The sequence below is a fragment of the Hydractinia symbiolongicarpus genome, chromosome 15 (assembly GCF_029227915.1).
Source record: "Hydractinia symbiolongicarpus strain clone_291-10 chromosome 15, HSymV2.1, whole genome shotgun sequence".
Taxonomy (NCBI): domain Eukaryota; kingdom Metazoa; phylum Cnidaria; class Hydrozoa; order Anthoathecata; family Hydractiniidae; genus Hydractinia; species Hydractinia symbiolongicarpus.
The window spans coordinates 6043000-6060891 of NC_079889.1; the positions used below are offsets into that span (position 1 = coordinate 6043000).

Consider the following 17892-nt stretch of genomic DNA (forward strand, 5'->3'; position numbering starts at 1 on the left):
GTAAGGTTTTTTTACCAAAGGTTTATAAAAAACTATTAATTGACAATATTCGTCTCTCACTCACACAACGTACAATTATTGTTGTTATTATTATTACTTTATAACATATGATTCTAACAATTACTGCAATCAAAATTGTTTAAAACGATCAAAATACATAGGTAACTCCCATAAACGACCACGATAGCTCAACCTAGTACTTAGAAGGTAAATAAAGCAACATCAGTATAAGAAGAAAAAAACAACACTTTGACAACGCTTCAACTGTTTAGTGCGCACTTTGTCCGTCTTTTAAGACTCTCTTCACGACTGGGCGCAAAATTGCTGCTGTATGGAGAACGACCCTCGCTGTCGTCACTTTATAAATATCTCTGTTCAAGCTTCATCTTATTTCTTAAATATCCATGTTCAAACTTACTTCATTTTTTAAATGCCCATGTTCAAACTCACTTTTAGGCAAGCAAACAAGCAAACATCTATCATCAACTACTTTTTCGCTGTGTTGCATGAATTAACTCAAGGCTCGTTTAAGAAAGTAATCTTTAAAAATTGATTCCTGCATGAACAGATACTGATGAACATATTATTCGCAATTAGCGCAACCTTCCAAAGCGCATTGTAGAAAATACTGAGTCCTCTCCACCACAGCTGTTTTTTGTTTGCTACACACATCCAGTACTCCACCCCAGCATTGATCAGACGAGAGTAACTTTTTATTTCCGACGACAAGTAAGTGCCTCTTAGCGCGTGACAAAGCAACGTTGGTGCGCTGTGGACAGTCGATGAAACCAATATTACGTGTCCTAACACACGATAATAAAACGATTTCCTTTTCCGCACCTTGAAAAGCATCAACTGTGGAGATCTGAAGTGCCTTAACATCCGCGTTAGCAACGTTTGATTCGTGCAGCAGCGATTTAATTTTGCATACTTGAGATTTATATTGCGTTATTACACCAACTTGGGTCGACTCGATACCACTGCGCATAATACATACCAGAAGGTCCACAATAAATTTAGCCTCCTCCAGGTTGAGAAAACTTCCGTCCGACTGACACTGTTCTTTTCCCGTGTGAACATCGCAAAAACCGACAGTTGGTAACCAATCCAACAAGGGCTCTCGATCATTCTCCGACACGCCGTTGAGTAAAACGCCGTCATAGAACATTTTATTGCATAACTCACTTATTGACGGATGACATCGATACTGAGTTCGCAGAATCACTGAATCGTATCCTACATGTTGCAAGCGTTCAAACATCGTCATTTCTAAACTAACAGAATGCTTTGCTTCTGATCCCGATATAGTCGGGCTGAGTTGTTTCGGATCGCCGACAAGTACCAAGCGCTCGCATTTAAATCGCGCTATCGGCAACATCGAAGTCGGTTCGGTTATCTGACTGCATTCATCCAGTAGCTGCACTTGAAACGTCAAACTTTGTAAATACGGAAACACACAGGCCGCACACGTCACGCCGACAACAGCAACGTCGTTCAATTTCTTACGATTCACGCCAAGTTTATGTAACTCTATCGCTTTTCGTATGTATCCTAATGATGAAAGAATAAGATAAAACGAGAAAAAAACATCTTTGCAGGGAAGTAACAAGGATCATTTTAAAATGAAGGTGCTCGCAAAACGTCAAATTAAAGGATGTCGTTCCGTAAAAAACTGTAAATATCGAATTTACAAACGAATTTGCCGTTCTAATTCTATAACAAAAGTGAATGTATTAAAAAAAAATTTAACACAGATTTACTGCATGCGTCATAATTTTATGCGAACAACAAAATGAAAGATACCTTTTTCTTCGTCTGTTAAATCCGTTTTTGCCAAATCGTTTAACTCTTTCAGTTCTTGGTCTTCACGATCGCTTGCATGTACACTGTATGGTAAAATCGGTTTCGCTATTTTTTTAACGCTCCCGACCCGTACGAAATCTTGATAACCCAGATTTAACAATGTTTGCAGAACTCGGTCAACCGCAACATTTGTTGTCGATGCTATTAAAAGCTTGAGTTTTTTTGACAATTTAAATTTTGTCTCCATTATTCCAAATAGTTCTACTAAAAACAAAACCACAATTGCAAGTAGGTAACTTTTACCGGCACCGAAAACTCCGTGGATAAGAGTAATACAATTATTTTTTTCTTCTACAAACATATCGGCTATCCGGCACAAAGCCGTTGCTTGGTCTTCGTTTAAACTAAACTTTGAAATTGTGTTGTTTAAAAATTCTTTTGTATCACCGACTTGCAAGCAAGACAAATTAAGTCGATTACACAGATTGTTTACGTTAGACAATAGAGGATACGAAAGTAGACTGGACAACACTGGCACATCCATTGGGTTGACATAATCGTTTAAATTCTGAATACAGATCAGCTCACTGGATGCATTGCATGCTTGAATACAAACGCAACTTTCGTTGTTTTGCCAATTCGATATTGAGTATCCGGCTAACGGCAAAATCTCCAAATCACCTGAAGAATTTGGTCCGTAAAATACGCTCCTAGCGATAAAAGTGGAACGTGGTTGAAATTCTAACGTTTTGGACACGATCCAAATATCGTCTTTCGCATAAAAAGACGAAGCTTTCTTAAATGGTAATACCAGAATGAGTACCTTCTTTATATTTGATACCGTTGCCGTAATTTTTGCTTTGCTTCTTCCTTTTATTTTTACGTTATAGCACGGTGATTTTCGTGTAATTTTTACATCACAATACAATTGTACACCACGCGTATTAAAATAACTGGATATACTTTGGTGATCGGTCAAAACAATTTTACTTGTTAGTTGTGGATTATTAGACGTTGCTGCAGGGGATGACCTAACCACGTCGTCAGCCCATTTGAAGTAATTACAATTTGCAGTTGCAACACCAGGACACGAATAAAACATGCGTCCAGCATTTCTGCCCTCCTTACGAACAACTTTCAATTTTGCAGGGCCATGCTTGCAGGCAACATTCGTACCCACAGAACTATCATTAAAACCGCTGCCAATCTGAAATGACGACATGTCGACAGACGTCATTGCCGAGAAATATTTCGACGCGACGTCGAATAGAATTATGTTGAGATGTTCTTTTATAATCGATTTAAACGTTTGCTTATACCTCGCAGCCGAATCGAAAGTAAATGGGATTTTTATTTCACGCTTCGGAGTCGGATTTTCAGTGCACTCCTCCTTTGTAGGGAAATTATATTCTTGTTTAGAAAATTGCGGGGGAGTATACGAAGAGGTCTTGTAAAAGTTTGAGTTACGTGTCAAAACATTTCTTGGAGAGCTTTGTGTCAATAAAGTAGAATTAGGTTGGGAAGCACTTAATGGCGTGAAGACTGTTCTTTCACTCCGCTCAACCATTGAACTTCCTGCATGATCACCAACATTTTGAATTTTCGTCGCCGGTCTTTCAAACGTTTGAAACGTTTCTAAACCAAACAAAGAAAGTCTGATCGATGATGAAATAAGTGGTAGCTGCAGGGTAATTTTACTGCTTACCACTGGTAAGAAGAGGACTAAACTTTTTCAAAGCAGTTTTCATAACTCAGACGGTACGGCAACTGCTGAAAACATCTCAACAATGAGAGAGACAACATTTTAAAAGTATACCTGCTATCACATGGGTGGGTAGCACATGCTTTCTTTTCAACGCCTTAAAAATAAAAACAGAGGAAGAACTTTACGAGTCGATTAATTAATAACTATATATAATTTAAAAAATATTAATATATACAGTGAAAACTGCTTACCTAAACGTTGCCCTAGGACCTTACAATACCACAGTCAAATCTTTACACACAAAAAAATCTAATTAAGTGAATTATTATCTAAAAATCAAGTACGATTTTTTTATCGCGTTTTTTATAATAGATGGAATTGTTTGAAAATTGTCATTATCATATTTTAAATTATTGCAAGAGTTTTTAAAATAGACAATTATCAATTGCATCAGACTTTTATGACGGATCATATTTTTTTTTCTCTTGCAGATACATACTATAGACAGGTTTGCTATAGACTTTCTACATATTTTATACACGAAAGAAGGATCAGATATAAAATATAAATTTTATTGTTCCATTGACAAACAACCCAGTGTTAATTTTCACATCAGAAGCTAAAAATAGTAAAAAAGGGACGGAAGGGTAAATTTTGTGATACAGTATAACCAATAGTAGGAAGTGAAGGGATGGGTGGTTAGATCTCTGAAAGCAAATCATGTGTTGGCCAAAAAAACACATGATTTTTCACAGTTAGTTACCTCACAAAAGCGAATGTCGCTATATAGCAAGAAATTAATACACGTCTACCTTTTCATTTCTCTTAGCGACATCACTGCCGCAATATTTATCATGGACATCAGTGCAGCTAGGTCTCGTCTGAGCAAGTGAGTCAGAACACGGTTCATTTGAGTTGGTTCCTGTACAGTATCGGGACACGTCAATCCGAATCAGGCTACCCTTTTTAAACTCTTTATCGTCAACATTTGTACTTCTCATTGTGGAAGTACTATTGAATAAATCCAATAGCTCGTTAGTAGATCTTTTCTTTGTTACACGCACACTGTTATGTGAGAAGAAACTCTCATTATTCTTTTCACATAACAGATTTACATCCGTTACCTTATCAGCAAGCTTCATACAATCAACGTCGAAATTGCGAAAGTTCGGTGACTCACCCTGGTGATAAGATTGCACAATGTTGTCCATAGTTAAATTAACTTGACGCAGATTACCTGCGGGTTGGTCATACGAAAAAAAAGGTGATTGTTTTGGCGTACATAAACGTTTTTTAAGCCGCTCATATGAATCAGGAAGAAGACCAGAGTTTTCAGCAGAGGATTCATTTGGATGTCTTGACGAGTCATATTTTAGTTCAGCCTAAATAAAAAAAGATTGCATGTATATATTCTGATTATTAACTGTCGATAAGAATAAAAATATATACATGCCATAGCAGAAAACTATAAAAAATATGCCGAAGAGTAAAGGTATGATAAACTCGTATACAACAAATTTCGAAAATAATTATGTCAAAAATTTTTTTTCTTCTTCGCAAGTATTCGCAAAATTGTTTTCGGGGTCATGAGAAAAGAAAAGGATTAATTTTTAAGGTTGCTTGTTATTTTTATGCAGAGAATTCGTGATACCCAAATGGCTAGATAGCACATTGGGGCTCGTCAGTAATTTTAATCTTATCCAGTTATGCTTAATCATTTACTTCATGTAAGCATTAATAAATGTTAAATAGTTGAACTATTTAACCAAAAATACCAACACGAGATTTGTGAATTTTAAAAATCCTTCAAATTCTTTAAATAAAATCCACAAAATCCCATTTCCGCGAAATAACATCCAGGCCAAATATCTTGCCAAAAAACACATCCATACAATATATACCTTAAATGCAGCTTGCTTTGCACGCGATGAAAATACTGGACAGAATGGCTAGAAAAAACAGTTTAGTCAGAAATATGAATCAGATTACCAATGCATTTTTTCATTATTTTTAAAATGTTACGTAGCATTAATTGCTATGAGCCAAACTGAACACAAAACCCTCGATTCATATCTTCTATTAAGAAAGCTATACAAACAAAAACATAAGTGTTATAGATGTTGGTGTGAGGATATAATGAAATGTAAAGAAAAACATCGCCAGTTTTATCTATTATACTGTCAGTCTAGGCCTTGTTTGGAGAATTTATCGATACTCTCCGCCGCTAGGAAAAACTACGACCTAGAACTGAAGAAGAGTTTATCAATCCATAGGAATAAACCAGCTTTGAATAGAAATATTGCACATATTCCATTATTTCTATTTGTTGATTAATATATCGTGCGATAATTATATCGTACGATCGTAATGTATATAAAATAAAATAATCTTTTACGAAATAGTGTTTGTAACATGACTTGATAATGGCCGTGTGCGGCCGAAACGTCGTCAAATATATTTAATTGATGAAACTGGTGATGTTTTTCTTTCCTCTTAAAAACATACAGTGATAACATATTACTGAACAAACAATACAAAATATGCAACAAGACACATAAAAAACACTACCTCATTTTCGCTGCTTTGACGAACGCATTTTTCTTCTCCTTGCTTTCTATAAAAAAACATGACGTTAGCTTTAGACACATTATTTTAATCAGTTTAAACTGAGCAAACCAAAAGATTTTGCAGCTAAAAGAATAAAAGCATTATGGCATGGAGACAAAAACTGAGATTGAATTAACAGCATTTGAAGCAGCGAAAGCGTAATGTAAAAAAAACATTTAAAATCCTTCACACTAAGGTGACTTCATTGCATAGGTGTTGTGGACAATAAAATAGGTGTTGCATAGGTGTTGTAGACAATAAAATCACAACATGATGTTATGGAGCCTTTTGTGAAATCTTTTCAGAGAAATCGTTTCCAGCAGAGAAAAGTAACAATTATTTGACCAGATTTTTTCTCAAATTATGATTAAATCAGCAAACCTTTATGGTTGAAAAGGAGACGTAAAATTTCAGGAGAAAAATAATAAGACAGTTACGATAACCAATGATAGTAAATAATGCGTACTGGCTGTTGTTGACGCATGCATTTTCTTTGTTGGAGCTATTTCCACTATTTGATCTATGTTGATCATTCAAATGTTCGCATTCAACAGTGATAAGAAACTTGTCACTCTCCAACTCTGTATCGTCACAGAGCTAAAAATATATAAATGACATTGAATGGGTAAATGAAAGGATAGATGTAATATTAAGAAAAGAAAATCCACACAAAATCAATCCATGTTTCACGAGTATACAAAACACATGCACATGGTTGCATAAAAATGTTGAGGTCTAAACGTTGCAGGGAAGCAAGTAATATGCACAGTTGGTAAAGAAGACAAATGTAATGAGAGGGAAGAAAAAGCAACTAAGTAAAAACAACTACGGATGATAAATTTCCATCAATTTACACAAGTTATTTTCAGAAACATATTTTCATGGAATGAGAAACATGAGCTATTTCACATACTTTGTAATCTCTTACAAATAGCGAATCAATATTCTGCCAACTGTCATTGAGCAAGTTCGCCTAAAATTAAAATGTAGGTTTGATACTTTAAAACATACATTTCGCAACCTTTCTAGCGTCACACTTTTAAAGTTAATTTCCTCACCTTTCTGTTATTGGGGGACACTTTTAAATATCCATCCTGGAGAGCGAAATTAACATGAGAATAAAACAATACCAGAACATCTTAAAGCTATAATTATTAATTAGCTCATACATAGTATTAGGAACGCCAGCCTTTTTATTTTCAGAATAACTCCCTTATTATTTTGAGGTCAAGCTATTATCTTCATCCTGTAAAAAATATATGTAACACAGACATTCTATTAATTTTTTTATACCTCTCAAACCAGAAAATTTTCAATTAGCACATTTATAAAGCGATAATTTTCCTACAAAATGGACAACTAACTTAAATGGTACTAGTTTCAAAACTTAATGAATTGTTTTGTGATTGTTTCACTGTTTTGTTTCGCTTTGTTTTGAAGCCTACTTAATTACATGATCAATTACAGTGTTCAATAATGCTCAAGAAAAGTAATGGTATAGAGAGCATTTTATGTTGATCACTTTTACTGTGTTTATACAACAACACCTAAACTACACCACAACAACTAAATATAATCCAGAAAGATTTTAATAAATCACAAACCTGCCATATTTTTTTCTTTTTTAATTTTTGGTGAGTATAGAGCACCTAAAAAATAATACAACACTTGACAGGAAGTTCCAAGATATATTATTATACAATATATAAATAAAACCAAACATCAAAACAATACCAACACCTAATTTTGAAAGTATACAACCAATAATGTATAAAAATAATTATTAATGGCATTTTTCAACCCTTGTACAATCGTGGACAAAATCAAAAAAATAAAGCCAGTTATTTTTCATTTTTCACAATGGTCAATACTCTGCAGCTGGCAGAGAATTGACAACTGGCCACACATATAGACCAGGTAGAGAGCGTTTTAAAATTCAATAGTGGCATTCTCTCGCAAAATTAGGGAAAAACGGTTACAACAAATAGCATGTTTCAAAAGATTGGATCCAAATAACACAAAGTCCTAAGTCCTAAATCTGTTGTAAACTTGACAAGTGAACTTTGACAACTCTAAAATGCAGGACTCAAACAAACAATGTAATCACTTTTGGTGACGAAATTTGAAATTAGATGTTTTTACTATATTTTGTCCATGATTGTGACTAATACCTTATACTGTACTTCCATTGATTCTCCAGCTGCCAAGTTACATGATATAGATGCATTTGAAATTATAACCTTTGTACTCTGTAAAGACAAAGCAGAAACTGATAATATTGATAATTATTTTTCTTATCTCAAAAACGAGATAAAAGGAAAATCCCACCCTGTCGAGTTATATTTTTGGACTTAGAGTATCTTTCATAAACAGGTCATGTTCGATATGACTAGGTTGTTTACCTTTATCTTAAAAGCATATAAAAATATGACTTTTATATTCACCTTTTTCATTTTAAAAAAAAATTAGACATGTTGGTAAATGAAGTAGTACTGTGTGTACATGCTACACAAATGCATCTGAAATATCAAACATTAGTGCAACCATGGGAATTACAATATATACCATTTTAATATTTTGCATATGCTCTTGACACCTTTATATATATTTTTATTACATTATAAATATAAACAACTGTGGTCACCAAATATTTTCCAAATTTCCCGATAGTTGCAATAGTTGGAAATTTGTTCTTAAACATCTGGAAAAACCAACACATAGAAATTACATCATAATATGAAAAATATATGTTTGTATTATACATACTGCAAAAAACAAAGACACATTCTTGATTCAATACCATAGTTTTATGCCTTTGCAATAGTCAGTTAAAAAATGACATGCAAACCATAAAAACAATATGATGTTATCAATATACAATGTGATGGTATCTGTGACACCAAATCTGCTAGTCCTTAGTATCCATAGGAAAAGTTTTTTGTATTATATATAAAATTTAAAAAAAGTCATCCAACAGCAACATAGTAAAAATGGCTTTGGTATCAACATTAAGAAAATGATTTCAGCAAATATATGTACATTAAATATAAATACTTTAAAATCAATGATAAGACCAACAAGATCAATCACAAATGGTGGCTAACATGTACTAGTCTTTATTTCAACATTTGCAGCATCCCAAAATGCAAATAAAGACATAATGATATTTCTCTGGTAACACCTATTCTCACTGAATCACATAGATATCAATGTTCGTTTCATGGCACTCCCTTAAATCAAAATCACAAAAACCTAATGACACTCTTCCTTTTGGTGATTTGAAATAATCGAGACCACGTCCAATTTTGATTATCCAACCATTGTCCAACAAAATTTCCCTGTCGTGTATAATATCGGAAAATTCTACTTTGAGAGAGACGCCAACAGACTTTAAACTGTTTGTCAGTTCTTCCAACTTTGCAGACTGTTCTTCAGGTTTTATTTCATCACGGCCGGTTATAACAGTGATATTTTTCAAAGATTTTCCCCTTTTCACTAGTAATTCACAAAATCGTAATAAGTTAAGAAGTTGATGATGGCTTCTGATATACGCATCTTGAATGGTTACACAGTTTAATTTTTTATCAATGTATTTTGAAAACAAAGTGGAATAGCTGCAACCAATTTGTCCATTCTTTATTTTTATTGTTTCATGAAATTTTCCTGATGCATTATGCTTTTGGATATGTTGCTTCAATTCTTCACCCCTTTTCATGTATTCAGCTATTTTGTTTCGAATTTGTGCCTTTGCTTTTTCATCTGCCAATGTAGAAACAGACTTGATAAGAAGTTCGATACCTTCTTCATAACAAATCTTAGCTTCTGAATATTTTTTGTTGTTGTCCAGCTCAACGGCCCTTTTTAACATTTGTGTGGCAGCATTCATCATAAATAATGTAACAGGTTCTTGTTGCCTTACAACTAAAAGCAATAGAAAAAACATTGATTATAACATCATCAAAGCGTTCCCTAAGTTGTTTTTAATACTTCTGATAAAGTTGCCATAAATATACAAAAAAAAAACAATATACAAAAACACTAAAAAATGTTTTAAATTTACTATGTAAGGTTTCATTTATTCATAAGTGTATGATTATGTAATTTTTTACACCATAATGGGCTCTGATTTGCTAAAGATTGTGACTTAATGGTCTGTTTTATATTAGAACTATGGATAGCCAGGGTGGGTCATTGAAAAGACATTTTGAAATCATGGTTACATAGTTAGACTAATTCTGAGGCTGTTTCCAGTATGTATAAATCCTTGGTTTGAGTCATCTGGCCAACTGAAATTTAAAAAAAATCCTGAAATAATCCATTTGCCTATATACAATAGGTAAAATGGTAGAAATATAAAAACCTGCTCTGCTTGCAAAACATAGACTTAACCTTGCAAAACAATGTATAAGTGTATATGGAAACCAGTTTTCAGTTCTTGTTTTTTTACAAAATCTTCTTTTTCGTTCTTTCACTTAAATACAGCTTCATTACCATGTCATTTTGATGAGTTTAATGTTCTCCTTAATGAGCTTGGGCATAATTTTGACATTATTGCACTGACTGAAACAAAAATTCCCTCTAATCATCTCTGGTGATTTTTTTCTTAAATCCTATAATTACTGCCACACTCCATCAGAATCTAGCTGTGGGGGTCTCTTCTTTTTATTGCAGATAACATCCTTTCATTGAAAGGCTTGGTATCTATCAAGAAAACTTGAATCATGTTTTATCGAAATTCCAACAGTCAAAGGCCGTGCTGTTATATTTGTTTGTATCTACAGGCATCCATCTATGGAAATCTCTGACTTCCGTGATAACTACTTAAGACCTCTCTTATATAAGCTTTCTATGGATAATAAAGGTGTAATCTTCTTAGGAGATTTTAATATTAATTTGTTAAATGTTGAATTTGATCATAATATTTCTAATTTTGTAGACATATTATCACTTCATTCTTTCATTCCTAATATAAACCTGCCCAGTACGATAACTAGTACCAGTAAAACATTAATTGATAATATTTTTTGTAACTTCTCTAATTCTTCTTGTGTTTCTGGTAATATAGTAGCAGGCATATCTGATCACTTACCTCAATTTCTCTTTGTTAATAAATCTCCTAGACATGCTATAAAATCATGTCATCAATATGGTGACTGGAAGAACTTTAACCAAGAAAATTTTATTCTTGACTTTTTTGAAATTTTTTGGGACAATGTAAAAAAACTTAATAAACTGTAGATGTAAAAATTTTTTTTAATTCTTATATTCAAACTAACTTAAACAACCATGATCCTTTAAAATTAGCATCTAGTTCTAAATCCCACTCTTCTAAAATTAAGCCATGGATTACAAAGGGTATTCTTAGGTCAATGTTTTCTTGTAATAAAATATTTCAAGCTTATCACAGAGAAAAAAACCAAACTAAAATCTTTTAAACCACTATAAGCAATATTGTAACTTAATTACACTTCTCTGCAGACAAAGTAAAGACAGTTATTATAAATCTTATTTTTCCACTAATTTGAATAACTCTAAGCTAATTTGGAAAGGTATCAATAATATTTTGGGTGCTAATCAGTCATCAAAAAATTCAATTAAATCGCTTAACATTAATAATTCAATCTATAATGACCCACAAAACATTGCGAACACTCTTAATAATCATTTCTGTACTGTTGCTGACAAAGTTTGGTCAAAGATTCCAAATTCATTTAAACATTTTTCTGAGTTTCTTAACAATTCAAATCCAAATACCTTTTTTCTTTTGCCTACTGATCCTGGTGATTTTTAAAGTTATTTTAATTCTCTCAACCTTCTGGTCCCAATAGTATTTCCAATAAAATCCTAATCCTTCTAAAATTTGAAATTGCTGTCCACTTATCAAAGCTAATCAATCTCTCTTTTTCTAGTGGTCTTCTCAAAATTGCCAAAGTGATAGCCCTGTTACAAAAAGGGCACTCCACTCGATTGTTCTAACTATCGTCCTATTTCTTTTTTATCTAATGTGGAGAAGATATTTGAAAAAATTATATTTAAAAGTCTTTATAACTTCATTAAGCACAATAATATTTTATATTTTCGTCATTTTTGATTTTGTAAAAAACATTTTCCACATCTCATGCACTTATGTCTATCACTCAGCTTATTTCTAATGCCCTAGACCAACAGAAACTTTGCATGTGCCCTATTTATTGAACTTGAAAAAGCCTTCGATATGGTTGACCACATTATACTTCTTCGTAAACTCTAACATTATGGCATTCGTGGACATTCATTAGAACTCTTTTCATCTTACTTCTTAAATCGAAAACAAATTGTCTCCCTTTCTGGTATTTCATCTTGCTCCAACATTATTAAACATGGTGTTCCTCAGGGTTCAGGTTCTTGGGCCTCTCCTCTTCTTAATTTATATAAATGACTTTTTTAATGCTATTAAATTTGGGGAGGTCCATCATTTTGCTGATGATACCAACTTGTTACACGTCAATAAAAATCTTAACCATCTACAGAAGGCATGTCAGCCCAAAATTAAACGATTGTGTTATTGGCTTAACGCCAATAAAATTTCAATGAACATATCAAAAACCGAATAAATCAGATTTATAAACCTAGACGTAAATCTACTCATAATTTTAATTTTAAATTAAAGATTAATGGTAAACGTATTAAATTCTAGTGTCATGATTAAATATTTAGGTATTTTACTCGATTCTGACCTTTCCTGGCAATCTCATATTAATTTAATTAATTCCAAACTTAAAGAGCTAATGTTACTTAATCTAAACTGCTCCATTACACCAGAAATACTCTTCGTCAAGTTTATTCTGCCCTTTTTCACTCCCATCTTTCATATTGTTGCCAGATTTGGGGTCAGGCCACTTCTTCCTTATTTAATACAATTCTAACTCTTCAAAAACAGGCCTTACATATTATTACTTTTTCAGATCCTCATTCTCATGCTAATCCACTTTTCTCCCAACTTAAAACCTTAAACTTTCCTGATTTTCCTGATTGGCCCCAGCCTTGCTAATGCTTTTCTTTCGCACCACGAAAAGACTTGGTTGGATAATTGTCCATCATCCTTTAAGCCAGTGTATTATAGAAGATATGTTGATGATGTTTTTGTGTTGTTCTCATCTCCTAGCCATTTGCCTCTATTTAAGGACTATCTTAATAGGCAACACATCAACATATCTTTCACGTCTGAGTGCGAGGCCGATAAAACTCTTCCGTTTCTTGACGTATCTGTTTCTCGCAATGAATCGAAGTTTGTTACATCTATCTATAGGAAGCCTACATTTAGTGGTGTTTACACGAATTACAACAGCTTTTTGCCGGAAGAATATAAAACGGGTTTGATAATGACATTGATTTTTCGGATATTTAAGATTGTTTCTGATTTTTCTAGGTTTCACTTAGAAATGCAAGATCTTAGAAACATTCTGTTAAGAAATGGCTACCCGTCAAGTTTGATTGATCAATGCATTAAGTCTTTTCTCGACAGAATGTTTCAAGATAAGAAAGTTTTCAGTACCGTGCCTAAGTTAGAAGTTCTTATTATTTTGCCATATTTGCCATATTTGCCATATTTGCTAACCCTAACCCTAACCCTAACCCTAACCCTAACCCTAACCCTAACCCTAACTGCGAACTCACTTAGTTAAAACATTTGATAAGCATCTTCCGTGCTGTAAGCTTAGGGTTATTTTCAAATCGGGTTGTAGAATTAGCAATTTTTTCCGGTTTAAGGACCGTGTTTCAAAGGCTCTGCGTTCAAAAGTCGTATATAAATATCAGTGTGATGGCTGCAATGCCATCTATTATGGGAAAACTATGCGGCATTTGAAAGTTAGAGCCTGCGAACACATGGCCGTTTCTGCCTTGACTGGAAAATCCGTCAAATCTATTAACCCTAGTGCGGTTTTGGAGCATGTTGTTTTCTGTAAAAATAGACCATCTTTAGATAATTTTTCTATTATCTCCTCCGCATCTAATAATTTTGATTTGGAATTGAAGGAAAGCTTGTTAATCCGTTGGGATAAGCCAATTCTTAATAGAAATATTGCATCAATGCCATTATTTCTATTTTCAGATAATTGACTTGCCCCTACGGAATATTTGATCGTACGATGATATATCGTACGATATTTTGTATATAGTGTTGAATTTGTCAATTGTAAATAGCTATACTTGAAAATGGCCGTCGTACGGCCGAAACGTCGTTAAAGAGTTGTGTTCGTTGTTAGTTCCAAAAGTCTGAACATACACACCAATTCAATCAAGTTATGTTTCCTGATTATGTCCACCTTCATAATGTCCTATTTCTTAAAAAAAAATACTTTAAACACAATTCCACTCTCTGTCATTAAAACTTTTGGTATTGATTTTTCTGTTAACAACGGTACTCGTGGATATAGTAATGGTCTTATAAGTGTTCCTTCTGTTCAAATGGCATCCTACGGTTTAAATTCAAATCGCTTTTAATCTATTCGATCATGGAAGAAGTTTATCCAACAATTTAACTTATCCTTCCTTGATTTATCATCTAATGCTTTAAGGATTAAACTAACTGATTTTTTTTTACAATCTTATACCCAACAATAGCTCCTTATTTCTTAAACTCCTTATTTTAAGCCAATTGTTTAAAACTTTTGTCATTACACTAGGGTCATGTGTGTGTGTTGTGTGTTAATGTGCTGGTTCTTTGTGTGTTAATGTGCTGGTTCTTTGTGTGTAAATGTGTGTCCAATTGTTTTCAATTCTTGCTTTGTTTATTGTGGTATTTTTGTTTTATTTATTTATTTATTTATTTATTTATTTATTTATTTATTTATTTATTTATTTATCATTCATTCATTTATTTATTTATTTATTTTTTCCTGGTAATTTAATTGATATATACCCCATTTCATATATCCCTAAATAGTCACTGATCATAGTTCTTTAATCAAAGGTGGCCACACATTTTTCTAGCTTTGCTATAGTGTGGCCTCCTGGATAATTTTTATAGTTGTGTGGATATCATTATTTTTATATATCTATATAATAATACGCCAGTTCCGTGTCTCTGTGACAGGCAAAGTGGATGTCTTCATTTTCCTTTGATATTGCCGAAAAATGCATGTCTAATATGGTAAATATTCAGACATTACGGCGCGACGTCAATAACACCACTTTAACGTCAATATCCTATATTAAATTAATGAAGCCATTACAGTGCACCTAAAACTTTGAGGCTAAATAACTTGGAAACGAGTTGGTGACGTCAATGATTTTTCACCGCGTGGGTAACTAGGGACCACCTTGGACCAATTTGGGTAAGTTTCCCAAACCTGGGTCCCTGAATCCGTTTTGGAATGGACGGGTTGATGACGTCATCAAAATATCTTTAAACCCTAATATCTCTGCAACCGTTTGTCAAAGATATATGATCCTATACATTTTCTTGCTCAGCGTTTCAAGATCTATACGATGAAGGCAACAGGCATACACATTTCTGAAAAAAACATTTTGTGTTCTGACATGTCTCTGCTGACGTCATCAAAATTTAAATGACGGTTGTTTTTCTCTGTTATCCTGCCTAAGTGGATTTTTCCACGGGCCTTATCGACTAGTCTCTTATAATAATACGGAGCTTCTGTCTGTGACTTTTGCAAAGTGGATAAAATTTCTTTGATAAAGTCTATAAAACATCGCCTATAAATTTGTTCTGTAAATTAGCAAACTTTGACGTTAGATCAATATTGACGTCAAAGGAAAGTATGATTAGTGAAGCCATTCCATTGCACTTTTAAATTTAAGGCTAAATAACTTGGAAACGGGTGGAAATAACTGACGTCATTTCCTGCGTGGGTAACTAGGGACTACCTGGGAACAATTTGGGTAAGTTTCCCAAACCTGGGTCACCGAATCCATTTCGGAATGGACGGGTTGATGACGTCATAAAAAAACCTTCAAACCCTAATATCTCTGCATCCGTTTGTCACGAGTACACGATCCTATACATTTTCTTCATCAGCGTTTCAAGATCTATACGATGAAGGCAACAGGCATACACATTTCTGAAAAAAAAATTTGTGTTCTGACAGGTCTCTGCTGACGTCAGCAAAATTTAAATGACGGTTGTTTTTCTCTGTTATCCTGTCTAAGTGGATTTCTAAAAAAACTAAAAAGTAAAAACTAACTTTATGCTGGAATTCATCTATAGACAAAGTTCAATTTGTTTACATCGATAAAGAGATATAGTTAGATGCATAATAGCTAGATATAAAACATTGTGGTTTATTGAAAGGAGATCAGCATTTAAAAGAGCTTAAACAAAGGTGCTAGCTAAATAAACGTGATGAAAAAACACGAAACGGAAGAGAACAGCACAGAAGAACACAAAGACAAACACACACATAAATAGGCAGAGGTTTATAGGATAACTTTATCATTCACCTCTCATGATTAATGTGCTACCTAGCTGCCATCTCCCACCGATTTGTTTTTATTTTGAAAACTGCTTTTGTGACGTGACCGAACATATTTCGCTGCCTTTTATCAAATAACAAGTATATGGCACTCCAAAGTCACATTAATACAGTTATCTTAAGATAACAAATGTTATCTTAAGATAACTCTATTAAGGTGACTTTGGAATGCGTGCATATTCACATTAATGTTCTGATTGTAAGATAACTCGAGTAATCTTAAGATAACAAATTATCAGAGAAATATTGTAAGATTTCTTGATCATGTTAACATTAACGACTTTTCTACCTTTGATGTTAGCGCTATCTTAAGTTAACTAAAGTTATCTTAAGATAACTAAAGTTATCTTAAGATTACGAGAAAACTGGAGATTACTCAAGAACTATGCGAAACAAAAACGCGTTTTAAACTTAAACACGCGGGAAGTACGGTATGTTGCCCAGCTTGGTTAATTTCTAGAGAATTAACGATTACCTGGTATATATGTCCAGACCTTAACAACGAACCTCATGGCTTTGTAGTAAGCACGTGCAAAACAAGACAAAAACAGTAACAAGTAAATGAAAGTACTGCCTATGCTGCTCGTTAGTTATTTTTTAAAATATGTCTTCCTTTTTTATAAACAGTTCGTCCGACGAAATCGTGCTTCCTGCTTTATCTGATACATCTGCTATGATAGATAGGTTAATGAATTTGGAGTAAGTTGTTTCTAATTTTTTTATTAACTTCATTGATGTAGCTAAGCTATATACCTAGCTGAAGCTGTTTCTGGGAAACATTCTCATCGAAGATTGCCTTAAAAAGCAAGCTCAGACACGTTTTGACTTTGACCCATAGTGTAAAACTAACTGGGAACGAAGTTGACACTTCAACGCTGTAATTGTTTTTTATTGCGTAATTTAACGCGTTTGGAACGAAGATAATGCTATCTTTAGATAACACGAGTTATCTTAAGTTAGCAAAAATATCGTCAAATTGTATTAATAACATCTCTAATCTCAAGATAACTACAAAGTAAAGATATAATTATCACATTAATATGTTATCTTAAGATTACTCGAGTTATCTTACAATCAGGACATTAATGTGAATATGCACGCTTTCCAAAGTCACATTAATAGAGTTATCTTAAGATAACATTTGTTATCTTAAGATAACTGTATTAATGTGACTTTGGAATGCCATACAAGTAGCTCTCACAACAATTTTAGTCAGTAGTAGTTAGACCATAGTCTATAGTTAGACTTAAGAACAGAAGAAATACACAAATAAATCAGGCGCGTAGCCAGCGTCAGTCAGGCTCT

At 33.4% G+C, this 17892-nt stretch overlaps 2 protein-coding genes across 3 annotated transcripts; both read right to left on the reverse strand.

Moving 5' to 3' along the window:
* Positions 1 to 39: 39 nt before the first annotated feature.
* On the reverse strand, positions 40 to 8701 carry LOC130629230 (protein ZGRF1-like). The gene is made up of 11 exons (XM_057442369.1): positions 8287 to 8701; positions 7720 to 7764; positions 7174 to 7209; positions 7029 to 7088; positions 6582 to 6712; positions 6077 to 6122; positions 5410 to 5457; positions 4321 to 4890; positions 3620 to 3662; positions 1804 to 3438; positions 40 to 1551 (listed from the first exon to the last, which is right to left on the reverse strand). Exons 1-11 carry the CDS (start codon positions 8302 to 8304, stop codon positions 584 to 586), a joined length of 3600 nt encoding a protein of 1199 aa, XP_057298352.1. The 5' UTR covers positions 8305 to 8701; the 3' UTR covers positions 40 to 583.
* Positions 8702 to 8852: 151 nt separating this feature from the next.
* Positions 8853 to 16658, reverse strand: LOC130629233 (MIT domain-containing protein 1-like). Of its 2 annotated transcripts, none has more exons than XM_057442371.1 (2): positions 16556 to 16658; positions 8853 to 10036 (listed from the first exon to the last, which is right to left on the reverse strand). In XM_057442371.1, exons 1-2 carry the CDS (start codon positions 16560 to 16562, stop codon positions 9303 to 9305), a joined length of 741 nt encoding a protein of 246 aa, XP_057298354.1. In that variant the 5' UTR covers positions 16563 to 16658; the 3' UTR covers positions 8853 to 9302. The 2 variants fall into 2 exon arrangements, with proteins under 2 accessions (XP_057298354.1, XP_057298355.1); XM_057442372.1 differs by lacking the exon at positions 16556 to 16658 and adding an exon at positions 11870 to 11979.
* Positions 16659 to 17892: the final 1234 nt, after the last annotated feature.

What these genes read in the sequence shown, in the direction of transcription:
- LOC130629230 (XM_057442369.1), bottom strand. An exon ending in AAAAGAAAAAAATATGGCAG is followed by an intron (nt 7,210 to 7,719) that starts GTTTGTGATTTA and finishes TTCGCTCTCCAG; the next exon opens with GATGGATATTTAAAAGTGTC. An exon ending in GTCAAAGCAGCGAAAATGAG is followed by an intron (nt 5,458 to 6,076) that starts GTAGTGTTTTTT and finishes TGTTTTTTCTAG; the next exon opens with CCATTCTGTCCAGTATTTTC.